The following is an 11,841-nucleotide window of genomic DNA, read 5'->3' as shown; positions in this document are numbered from 1 at the left end:
CGCTGTTCAAGGACCAGGTCCAGGCACCACCAATAGACAAAAGGATTTATTTGGAAATTTCCAAACCTGCCAGAAGTGGCACTCGCCAAGCCCTAGGCCCACCCTCCTCACCAAGCTCCAAAGGGCAACACCAGTCCTCCCAGCCTCCCCATTCACCTTACCCTGGCCTCCACATGCGCACACCCATACCTCAGGCCATGCTAGAGAACTGGAGTGTCCCCTCCCTGGCCCAAGCTGCTGGAGAGGCAGCCCTCTGGCATCCCTGGAGATGATGGCGGCCAGAGCCGCTTGCATAGATTGAGGAAAGAAAACAAGGAGGCACCTAACAGGGCTCCCTGAAAACCCCCAACTTACCCCTGTACAAAAAAAGTGGCTCCCACATAGAAAACTTGCTCCCAAAATAGTGCAAATACCCAATGGAAAGGAAAAAACCAGCAGCAAGCCTGGGCTTGTAGGAATGGCAAAGAACTTTGGTTTAGAAAGCCTAGCTTCGAAGAGTCTGGGCTGCACCTCCTCTTCCTAGCCCAGCTCCCCAGAGCCAGCTCTGACCCTCGCCCCAGGGGGAGTCTGTAAACATGCAAACCCAGCAGCCTTTGGTTCGGAAATGTCTGTTACAATGTCAAAGCAGCCTCCAGCAGTCCTACTTGGGCCTGCCTGCAGGGGGGCAGAGGAGGCATCTGCTGAACCCAGTTAAAGCCAATGCAAAAAGTATAAGGCTTTGGGGACCAAGCAACAAGGAATCCTATCACTACATTTATAAAACTAAAGCTGGGGAGTAGAGGGTGACAGCAGACACTTCTCACCCCAGCCTACGTGTCTGCGGCCCCAGCAAGGACCCAGAGGGTGGTCTCCCTCCAGGCTCCAGGGCTGGGAAGAAAGATCCCTGAGCAGTTAGGTCAGGCGAATTCCCAGCACCTGTTCCAGTTCCTGCCTTCGCTGCTGCACCTGGAAAAGGGAGAAACCAAGTGGCTCAGGCCTTTGCTACTCACAGCCAAAGGAGGGAAAACAGGGCAGAGCCTCACCTTGGCAAAGATGTGCCTGCCTACTGCTTCCTGGGCCCAGGGCTGGTGGTAGAAAGCAGCTCGTCTCTCCTCCTCAGGATTTCCAATCACATCAGTTATGATCTGCAAAGAGCCAGGAGGAAAGCCATAGCACAATCCCCACCGCTGGGCCAGTCCACCCTGGGAACTGCTGTGGGTAAAAATCACCCAGAGCTTTACATAGGAGTCCCCTTGGGAAAGAGGACTACACCTTGAGGTCTCGGCGCTGGGAACGGAGCCATTCCTGGATGAAGTCCTGGGGGTCGGTGCTAAAACTGAGCATGAAATCTCTCTGGGTCTTCAGCTGGTTGATGGACTCAATGGTCTCATGGATCTGGAGAGGGTACATGTGTCAGACTGTGCCCCCAAAGCTTAAATGCAAACAACTGAGCCAGAGTGCCCATCCTGTCCCCCAGGTGCTACATGTATGGAAATGCTGGACAGAGCCAGCCCACCCCAATCCTGGGCCCCAGAGGAAGCTGTGGAGCCAGAGGGCCCACCTTGACATCAAGGGAGGCGATCTCCTGCTGATTGGTGGTAGAGGCCAGAAAATTGCTCATTTGGGCCTTCAGTGGGTCGTCCACCTCCACATCAATGTCGTAACAGGCTGTCTTCTTCTGGTCGTTAGGGTCCACACTACAGGCAGCACATGGGGAGGGAAGGCATATAGCTGACTTCATCCTGCCCACCTGGGCCAAAGCTAGGGCCCATTCTCTGCACACACTCAGGGAGCAAGAAACCTGATGCTTTCTTTGGCTTTAGTTCAAGCCAAGGGTGAATCTGCTCTTAGAAGAGCCTTCCTGTCCCCCTCCTTGCATTTACCTAATGACATGGTTGATGACAATGGGGTCTGGATGCTGCAGCAACCCCGCCAGCTTCATGGGAATCTCGGAGAAACGGAGTCGGCCACAACTGAAGATCTGGAGGAAATACGAAAGGCTCAGCATTGGCTTGTGGGCACAGTGGAGTGGACCATTCTAGGACCAGTGAGGGTAGCAGTCTGCAGGCTGTGGCCACGTAAAGTAGCTCAGCAGGCAAGGCAAGGCAAGGGCTGAGAGAACGGGGGCTGGCATCTGGCTAACCTGGCGGAAGTAACGGTTGCAGTTGATGTACTCCCGCTCGTGCCCATCCTGCAGCTGGTTGTGCTTGATGTAAAGCCACAGGGCCTGCATGATGGCGGCCCTCGTCTGCGTGTGCACTCCCAGCAGCCTTGCCAATCGGGGGTCCAGTTTGTACTGGGGAGGCTGGAATTGGATGGAGGGGAGTCAGAATGGGTTCTTACAGTAAAACAGTGGGAAAATAGGGCAGGGACAGGAACGGTTTCTAGGAACCAACTCCCCTCCTAAGGGGTCCCTGTGGCCCCAGAAATGACCCTAGGGCCTCTGTCACCTGATGATCCAGCATGAGCAGGAGGGTGCACTTGACGTTGAGGTCTCCAGGCCGTTTTACCTGGAAGCCATCTGTCTCCTGGGTGGTGGGCATCCGGTGCCACTGGCAGGGAGGGAAGCATGGCTTATCACCAAGGGGTAGGCATGAACACAGGGCCTCCCAAGGGCCCTGAGGCCATTTCCCTGCCAAACCTGCACATCAGCCTGCTTCTGCCCCAGGCCCACTCTCACCTCCACCAGGTGATTGTCAGGCCCGTACAGTTCCTTGTCCAGCTCAATGACGAGGCTCTTAAAGAATGAAGAAAACTTCCTCTTCTGTTTGCTAGGCTGGGGATGGAAAGGGGTGTGAGATGGTGCTGCTAGCTCTCAAATCTCAAGCTATGGTAAATCCCAAGAAAGAGAAGCCCCATTTCAGCCCTGGAGCTCTGGGTACTGAAGATTCCTGGGCCCTGAAGGATGGAAGCAGGACTCTGGGCAGGCTGGAGGCAGGGAAATGGTGCCCTCTTGCAGCCCACAAGGGACTTCCTCGAGACACTCGACTGCCATCTGCAGGAACATTGTAATAACCACGCAAATCAACCTCCAATGGGCTTGGAGCAGCGCCCCCTCCCTAGTGGTAGGACTTCTCTGGGAGCGCCCAAGTGTCTGGCCCAGTCTTTTTTTCTCTGAGACACAATCTCACTCTGTCACCCAGGCTGAAGTGCAGTGGTGTGATCATAACTCACTGAAGCTCGACCTCCTGGGCTCAAGCCATCCTCCTGCGTCAGCCTTATGAGTAGCTGGGACTACAGGCGCATGCCACCACACCCAGCTAATTTTTAAATTTTTTGTAGAGATGGGGTCTGGCTCTGCTGCTCAGGCTAGTCTCAAACTCCTTGGTCCCAGTCTTAAACCCACACAGGCCTCCTTCCCTCCAGACACCTCCCTCCCCGACTCACATCATCCAGCAGTTTTCCTTCCACTCGGAGTTCCCAGGAAGCCACCTTGTCCCCTGCTGGGGTTCCCCCAGGGGTCCCTGCAGTTCCTGCACTATCGCCTTCCACCTTGCTGGGACTGAACGTATTGGAAATGTAGATCCGAAGCTTTCGCTTTTGCTAAAGAGAGAAAGGCAATCACAATTGGAGGTGGACCAAGATGTTGGGACACAGTGCTACCGCATCTTCTCATATGAACCATTCAACAATCAGTACTGAGCACCATGAGTCAGCCAGGCACCTTGTCAGGTACTGGGAATCAGAAGTAGTAAGTCCCAGTCCCAGCCTTTTTTTTTTAAGACATGGTCTCACTCTGTCACCCAGGCTGGAGTGCAGTGGCACGATCTCAGCTCACTTGCAACCTCTGACTCCCGGGTTCAAGCGATTCTCTTGCCTCAGTCTCCCGAGTAGCTGGGACTACAGGTGTGCACCACCATGCCCAGCTAATTTTTTGTGTTTTTAGTAAAGACGGTATTTCAACATGTTGGCCATGCTGGTCTCAAACTCCTGACCCTCAGGTGATCTGCCCACTTTGGCCTCCTAAAGTGCTGAGATTACAGGCGTGAGCCACCGCACCCGGCCAGAACTCACCATTTTATGGGGAAAGAGATGCATCACCAACAATGCCAGCACAGTGGGACTGGTGCTATGGCATGACGGAGTAACACACAGCAACCAGGCAAATCGGAGGCCTCTGGCTCACATCTTACATGAAACCCAAACATCCATCACGGCCCTAAAATATCCTAGTCCCCTGGAAAGGCTTTACCACTCAGGGGACTGTTCTGCATTATTATTAAGAAAAGCTTCTGAGGCGGGCGGATCACGAGGTCAGGAGATCGAGACCACGGTGAAACCCCGTCTCTACTAAAAATACAAAAAAATTAGCCGGGCGTGGTGGCGGGCGCCTGTAGTCCCAGCTACTCGGAGAGGCTGAGGCAGGAGAATGGCGTGAGCCCGGGAGGCGGAGCTTGCAGTGAGCCGAGATTGCGCCACTGCACTCCAGCCTGGGCGACAGAGCGAGACTCCGTCTCAAAAAAAAAAAAAAAAAGAAAAGCTTCTTGGCCGGGTGCAGTGGCTCACGCCTGTAATCTCAGCACTTTGGGAGGCCGAGGCAGTCAGGAGTTTGAGACCAGCCTGGGCAACATGGCGATACTAAAAATACAAAAATTGGCCGGGTGTGGTGACAGGCATCTGTAATCCTAGTTACTCAGGAGGCTGAGGCAAGAAGAATTGCTTGAACCTGGGATGCGAAGGTTGCAGTGAGCCGAGATCGCAACACTGCACTCCAGCCTGGGTGAAAGAGCGAGACTCCATCTCAAAAAAAAAAAAAAAAGAAAATATTATCTATTGATAGGGACGGGGAAGGAGAAAGGAACTACCTTTCTCCCCTAGTCTAGGGGTTTTCAAACTTTTGACCACCACCCATAAGATTTACATTTTCAATTATGACCCAAGGTCTGCATACCTATCTATCGGAAATAAAAATGTCATGAAAGAATACCCTTACTACTATGGTAAGTATACTGTGAAGTATTTTAAGATATTCTACTGTCATATATTCATTTAAAACATACTGGCCCCAACACATTCAACTGAGTTCGTACTCTACTAGTGGGCTGCATCCTGCATGTGAAAAACCCGGCTCTAGCCCAACTTGCTTGGCCCCTGGAAAACAAGGGGGTGGAGGAAAAGGAAACTTGGGAAGGCTGGAGGTGGTCAGGGCCACGCATACCGTCAGAGGCTTTTTTATGGCCTCCTGGATTTCCATCCGCTTGCGAGCAATGGTCTGGTCCAGCTTCCGCTCAAAAGCCAAGAGATCCATGTACGCCTGAGACTCTGGAACAAGCTCCCGGATCTGAAGGAAGGTAGCAGAAGCTCATCAGCTTGCTTCAACCAAAGCCTGGCTCTTTCCTTCCTTCCTCCTGCAGCCCAGGGTTGAGGGAGATAGACGCCCACCCCGAGGTGGCCACTGGGCAGGCCTCCCAGGCATCCTCTTAGCACTTACTCGCTGAGGTAGAACCTTATCTGCCATCTTCCTCCTCTTTAACCTGGGGAGGACAGAAACCCACTTTAGAGGTCAATGGTCCAAAAAAGGACACTCACCCCCACAACGCCCCTCCAGTCTCCAGGACCCTCTCCCCCACGAGAGCCTGGAGTCATCCTCAGTCACCAAAGCTCTTAAGATAGAAGGAAACCCTCTGCTACCACCAGAGCTGAGTTAGGCAGAGTGAGAGAAGCAGGATGCTCTTACCCCCGGCGCTGGGCAGGCATGGGAGGCTGCGCCTGGGGCACAAGCAGGCGTTTTCGGAATGGATCCATCATGGTGGGTGGCATGCCAGGTCGAAGCGGAGCTGCTGCACCAAATGGGGAGCCAGCAGGGGGTCCCACCTGCAAGCCAGCCATGGGCATCCGGTTCCCTGGTGACATGCCAGGTCGCTGGGGGAAGTGAGCCAACAGGGGTACATAGGTCAGGGGCAAGGCCCTCCGGGGCCCATAGCCCATGCCCTCCATCCCTCTCATCAGCCAGGTAGGGCCTGATCAGCACACCAGAGCCCTGCTGGAGCCCCAGGAACAAAGGGGAGCTGGCGCCTGAGCGCAGAGTGTAAATCACACCTGCCCCGCCGCCTGCAACTGCCCTGGCAGCCATGCCAGCGAATGAGGCCTGCCAGAGCCTGGGCTGGAAGGAGGGTTCTGCCTGCAGAGGGAAGGGCCTGGGGGAGCTTTTCAGGGCCCATTGCTACCTTCCAGCCCCAGTATGCTGTGCCCTATTCCCTGGACGAGCTGGTCCCTATTCTCTCAGACCGTCCTGCCAAGCCCTGCCCTCCTTCTCTTTCCTCAATCATGAAGGAGAAGCATGGCTGAGAGGCACGGGAGCAGTGTCACTGCCAGGCAGAGGGGTGTACTATAGTATGAGCAGGCCAATGGCGCAGAGCCCCAATCCCCATCCTGTGTGACCGAGGGAGAAAGGGGTCTGGTAGGCAGCAGCACCCCAGGTGAGCAGGGCTGCAACAGGATGGCTTGGAACGAGTACCAGCTGGTGGGGGTGGCCTCGGGCAGGGTACAGGGGCCCTGTACCCTGTAGTCTGGTATCACATAGCCCCCACCCACAGCCCAGAACTGGACCCTCCTCTCACCTCCCTACTGCCCAACTACTACCCCTATGACAGAAGACCCCAGAAGGGAAGCTATGGCTCCTGGGTGGCCTGTGGGAAAGATAGCAGCTGGCACCTGGACTCTGCCAGTGGTCCAGGCACCATCTGGCAGCCAGGACTGGCTCTGGCTCCGTGTAGCCCTGGCAATCCCAAGCTGGAGAAAGGGGCTAAGATTATCCTGGGAGGCAAGGATAGAGGCCCAGGCTGAGCAGCAGGAAAGTGGGAGACAGAAATAGCTTCTTTAGATGCCTGCAGAAGGATTTCCCACCTGAGGCCTTGCTCCCCGACATTTCTGTGGAGCCCATCTGGGAGTCACCTCCACCCCCACCCCCCTCCCCATGGCTGCTGCCTGCAAGGCCTGTTTGGCAGCTCTGCCTTGCACACACTGTCCCTGGCAGCTTCACAGGGCTGGCCCCAGGGCCCAGATTATGCAACGAGCACAACCAGCCAACCAAGCCCGGCAGGGTGGAGACTTGTACCAAATCAAAGGACCCTCCCCCACCCCAGCATCATGGAGATGAGATTCTTCCCCAACCTCTTCATCCTGCACTAAACCCATGTTCCCAACACAGAGGGTCAGATTCTTGACCAGATGCGGAGATGGAAAGAAACATGACCCACAGACATAAGGGTGGGGAGAGGAGGAGCAGGGTGGGAAGGAAGTGTTTGGGAGAATAAAAAGCTCAAAGTGGGGGGCTCTGGGGCTTTGGGAGTCCTGCCAAAGTCTCTTTCCATCAGGAAGAGATTAATCAGAGCTGTTGAAAGGCAAAAGACAGCCTCTTTCTCTGCCTTAAAGATTGTTCTTTCTCTGGCCTGAGATTATAGAAAAAAACTGAGTGTGGCTACAGCTGTAAGCCCAGGCCCAGACATCCCAGACTAGTTTTTCCTAGTGCCTGAGACAAAGACAGGGAAGAACTGAAGCAGTGGGTCCTGCAGAGGTGAGCGAGGGCCCTGTGGTCCTCAGGAAGCTCCCTGCTGCGGTGTTCACAAAACCTGCAGCACCACCCATCCCTCCTGGGCAGGTGCTCCGGTAACAGGAAGTCCCAAGACAAGGCCGCATAGGCAGGGTCTGGAATAGGCTCCACCCAGACATCTGCTCCAGGCTTCCCGGGCCCAGAGCCCCCAGCTCACCCAGGGCCCCAGGGGAAGGCTGCTTACAGTTCAAGTCCCAGCTGAGCTTTGCCAAGCTCCATACCCGGGTTTATAGGCGCTAGCAACTCCTCCCCCTTAAAAAACACTCAGGAGTTAAAGAAAAAAAAAAAAAAAAGTCCAGAACTCTGAGCCTCCCTAACTCCCTGCCTGCAACAGGACCAGGTAGGCCTGGATCAATCCCCTGAACCCCAGATGAGGACTCCAGGGCTCCGGTGAGCATGCTTTGCCCTGCCCCAAATGTGGCCCTGATACTCCTGGAACTTGGGCCTGAGGGCCTCAGTTGGAGAACATACCACCACTCTCCCATGAGTAAAAAGGATTTTGAGGCTGGGTGCGGTGGCTCACACCTATAATCCCAGCACTTTGGGAGGCCGAGGCGGGTGGATCACAAGGTCAGGAGTTCGAGACCATCCTGGCCAAGATGGTGAAACCTCGTCTCTACTAAAAATACAAAAAAATTAGCCAGGCGTGGTGGCGGTCACCTGTAATCCCAGCTACCCAGGAGGCTGAGGCAGAGAATTGCTTGAACCTGGGAGGTGGAGGTTGCAGTGAGCTGAGATCGTGCCACTGCACTCCAGCCTGGGCGACAGAGTGAGACTCCATATCAGAAAAAAAAAAAAAAAAATTTGAACTTTTTGAACTCTCTGGAGTGAACCCAGAAATCTGAGGTTTTTGTTATTTTGTTGCCCAGACTGGAGTGCAGTGGCAGGATCATAGCTCAATGCAGCCTTGAACTCCTGGACTCAAGCAATCCTCCTGCCACAGCATCCTGAGTAGCTGGGACCATAAGCGCACACCACCACGCTTGGCTAAATTTTTTTTTTTTTAAGAGATGATGGTCTCACTATGTTGCCTAGGCTGCTCTTGAACTCCTGGTCTCAAGTAATCCTGTCTGGGCCTCCCAAAGTGCTAGGATTACAGGTGTGAGCCCACCACATCCTGCCCTAAAGGGTTTTTCTTTTCATTTTTTTAGGTTCCTCTGTTAACTGTGATCCACAGCTAGAACCACCCTCTGGAGGAAGGGAGGTCATCATTTCCCTTCTTTCAACTATTTGCTCACCTTGGGCCTCAAATTCTCGCTTTTCCAGTGCATCTCATGAGCCCTAACAGACAGGAACCCCTTTGTTTCCCAGATCTCAAGTCCCTTCTCCTGGAAGTCATACAACTGGACTTGGAAAGAAGGCAAGTAGGATCCTCTTCAAACTCAGCCAAAGTTAGCTGGCTGGGTTCTCCTTCCCATCTACCTCTCCTGCCAGGAGGAGGAAAGCTAGTGGGATGGGAAACCCAGACTCAGGGCCATCTCGTACTTCCGCACAGCTAGCAGCCCAGGCCTAACCAGCCAGCCAGCTTGGCCTTGCCACAGGCCCAAGGCCACCCCCTACCAAACATGTGGAATCTATCCTCTCAGGGGCTGTCCCAAGGGCACATTTCCTATGGCTTGCATGCCAAGGAAACTGGAGCGGCATGTCTGTTCCAGGTCCTTCCAAGGCCAAAGGCCCACAGATGGTGCCCAGGCCAGGTCTCAGTAGGCAGGCCCAAGGGCTATAATGACTGATGCAAGGAGCCCTCAGCAACACCCTGGGCCCATGAATCCCCAAGGGGGAGAGCAAGGTGGGAAAGATGAGCCCCAGCTGGAGTCCCTGGGACCAGGTCTGTCTCTGCCTATACCCAGACTCTGTTTTCTCTTAAGAAAGGAGGAAGAAGCCGGGCGCGGTGGCTCACGCTTGTAATCCCAGCACTTTGGGAGGCAGAGGCAGGCGGATCACAAGGTCAGGAGATCGAGAACACGGTGAAACCCCGTCTCTACTAAAAAATACAAAAAATTAGCCGGGCGTGGTGGCGGGAGCCTGTAGTCCCAGGTACTCGGAGAGGCTGAGGCAGGAGAATGGCGTGAACCCGGGAGGTGGAGCTAGCAGTGAGCCGAGATCGCACCACTGCACTCCAGCCTGGGTGACAGAGCGAGACTCCGTCTCAAAAAAAAAAAGAAAGGAGGAAGAATGAGGAGTAAGAAGGAAAAAAAAATCCAGTCACTGTCCCTAGTTAAGCCATCTCCTTAGAAGTGAGGGCCCAGTGGGCAGGTAGGCTGTGTATATTCCACGAGGATCCCTAAGGACCTCCGCCTGGAGACATGAGTCGAAAACAGAGGAAGTCCACAGCAAACCCGGGTAGATGAGCAAGAAGCCAGTGTCAAATGCTTGGGCACATGGCTTCGAATGTGGCGGAGTTAGAACCTGAAGGCCAAACAAAAATGCAGAGAGGGTGAGAAGGCAGATGGGCACAGTTTCCAAGCCCTCTGGGGCAACCTGAACAGCAGACTAGGGCACTGGCAGGGTCAGGCTGAGGTCCTCACACACTGAGCAGAAGTCGCTGCTTTGCAAGGGCTTTTGAAGCTGCAATCTAAGCAGCTCTCAAAAGCCCAAAGGGGTCAGGACAGCACTCTTTGAAGCAACTCTCGCAGACTCCTCCGGCCCCAGACCAGCAGGGCTCCACTCTGCACGTCCAGACTAATCAACTCCCGGACACGATGACAGGAGGCAGAAAGCCCAGAAGAGAGCCGGCCTGTGACTGGGCTGGGCCTCCCCTCAGGCCTGGCCACCACCGTCTCTGGTCTAAGCTGGAGTCCTCCCAGCGAAGGCGCCTGGCCCTGCCTCAGGAGTAAAGTCCGCCCGTGCACAAGCTGGAATCCCCTGGACCTAGCCTCAGCGTCCCGTGCCCGTGGGAAGCCAGGCTCCTTCCTCCTCATTAGCAGCCGGGAGCCATCTCAGACACGCTAGAGCTCCGCCAGTTCCCAACCAGAAAAAACAGGGCAGACTTGGACTGGGACCAGGGCCGATGCAGGGTAACCCCGGTTTCTCAGCGAGGGCCCTTTCCCAAACTTTCTCATCACTTACCAGCCCTCCTACCCTAGACTTCTCAACCCACCCGCCACAATTCACTGGCTCCCCAAACTCCTCCATCTCTCAGTCACTCGGAATCCCTGTGCCGCGGAAGCCCCCAGGCCTCCCAGCTGCTTCCAGTCCTCCGCTGCAGAACCTGCTTCCCCTTCCCCACTCCTCCACAGCGACCCGCCGCAGCCCGAGGGTCCCGGCCCGCCCTCCACCGTCTCCCGGAGTTCCTCATGCATTCCCCAGGGCCCTCACTCGAGGCCCCCTCAGCCCCCGGCCCGGGCGCCCTCGCAGCGCCGCACGCCCCCGTCCGCTCGCGTCCTCCCTGCTCACCTGGTACTGCGCCGCGGGGCCCGCGGGGCCCATGGGGCGGAAGGCGGCGGCCCCGGGGCCCCCCACGCCTCCTGCCGGACCCGGTCCCCGGAGCGCCGGTCCCGGCAGCATGCCGGGTCCCGCGGTGGGAGGCGGCGCTCCCAGGGCCGCGGCCACGGCGCCGCCGCCAGGGCTCAGCGGGGGCAGCGGGAACCCGCCCGCGCCTCGGCCCGACATCGCTCCGTCCCGTCCCGCGGTGCCGCGATCCGGACTCCGGGCTCCGCGTCGAGTCCACTCCGCGCTCTGTGCTCCGCGATCCGGGACTTGGCGATCTTAATTCCGGGTTCCGGGATTTGTCGATCCGGGCTCCGGGATTTCCTAATCCAAGATCGCGAGCTCCTCACAGACCCGGTTCGGGACAGATTCCGCTCCTGCCCGGGAGATTCCGGATCCAGGATCTGCTGCGGGCCCGCCCTCCGTCCCCGGCCTCTGGAGGTTTGGCCGCCGGAGTCGAGTTACCCAGAGGCGGCTACAAACTCCCTGCCCCGCCCAACCCAGCCCAATACTAGGCCCCGCCTCTACCTGGTGCCCAATGCTCGAGTGCCTCCTAGAATCCTGCCCCTCGCGAGACCCGCCCCCAGCGGGCACCGCCCCTAACCGCCGACCTCAGAGCCCCACCCCCCCACCTTTGGCCCAGCCCTTCGCCGGAGGGGCGGGAGCGGAAGCTGCGCGCGGAAGCGCCGAGTGAGGCGCGGGGTCAAAGGTCTAAGGTCACTTAGGGGCTTCACAGTGAATGAGCCGTTGCTACTACTCTCTCCCGGTATAGCACCCTCACCGAATTCCGCGGCCACACTCCCCGAAAATAGTTTTGTCAAGTCTCCTTTCTGCATCTTCCACGTTAAAGACTCAACTCAGAGTCGGTAGCGGTGGCTCAC

The 11,841-nt window shown here is 56.3% G+C and overlaps 1 protein-coding gene across 3 annotated transcripts; it reads right to left on the bottom strand.

Annotated features, from left to right (window-relative positions):
- Positions 1-30: 30 nt before the first annotated feature.
- Positions 31-11,554, bottom strand: SMARCD2 (SWI/SNF related, matrix associated, actin dependent regulator of chromatin, subfamily d, member 2). 3 transcript variants are annotated; one of them, XM_030799304.1, is made up of 13 exons: positions 11,489-11,554; positions 10,928-11,337; positions 5,657-5,841; positions 5,411-5,453; positions 5,138-5,260; positions 3,367-3,522; positions 2,660-2,755; positions 2,430-2,531; positions 2,123-2,284; positions 1,863-1,960; positions 1,541-1,676; positions 1,252-1,374; positions 31-1,124 (listed from the first exon to the last, which is right to left on the bottom strand). In XM_030799304.1, the coding sequence occupies exons 2-13, from the start codon at positions 11,141-11,143 to the stop codon at positions 897-899; spliced, it is 1,668 nt and encodes a 555-aa protein (XP_030655164.1). In that variant the 5' UTR covers positions 11,144-11,337; positions 11,489-11,554; the 3' UTR covers positions 31-896. The 3 variants fall into 3 exon arrangements, with proteins under 3 accessions (XP_030655164.1, XP_003270726.2, XP_030655163.1); XM_003270678.4 differs by lacking the exon at positions 11,489-11,554 and having other exon boundaries at positions 31-945; positions 1,023-1,124; positions 10,928-11,409; XM_030799303.1 differs by lacking the exon at positions 11,489-11,554 and having other exon boundaries at positions 10,928-11,406.
- Between the last annotated feature and the right edge of the window lie 287 nt (positions 11,555-11,841).

The sequence above is a fragment of the Nomascus leucogenys genome, chromosome 19 (genome assembly GCF_006542625.1).
Source record: "Nomascus leucogenys isolate Asia chromosome 19, Asia_NLE_v1, whole genome shotgun sequence".
Taxonomy (NCBI): Eukaryota; Metazoa; Chordata; class Mammalia; order Primates; family Hylobatidae; genus Nomascus; species Nomascus leucogenys.
The sequence above is the reverse complement of the archived record's forward strand: the minus strand, read 5'-3'. Positions and strand labels throughout refer to the sequence as shown.

Coding starts and splice junctions, on each gene's coding strand:
- SMARCD2 (XM_030799304.1), bottom strand. CDS start 11,143: ATGTCGGGCCGAGGCGCGGGCGGGTTCCCGCTGCCCCCGCTGAGCCCT. Junction 5,261..5,410: donor ATAAGGTTCTACCTCAGCGA/GTAAGTGCTAAG, acceptor ACCTTCCTTCAG/ATCCGGGAGCTTGTTCCAGA. Junction 1,125..1,251: donor CCCAGCGCCGAGACCTCAAG/GTGTAGTCCTCT, acceptor GGCTCTTTGCAG/ATCATAACTGATGTGATTGG.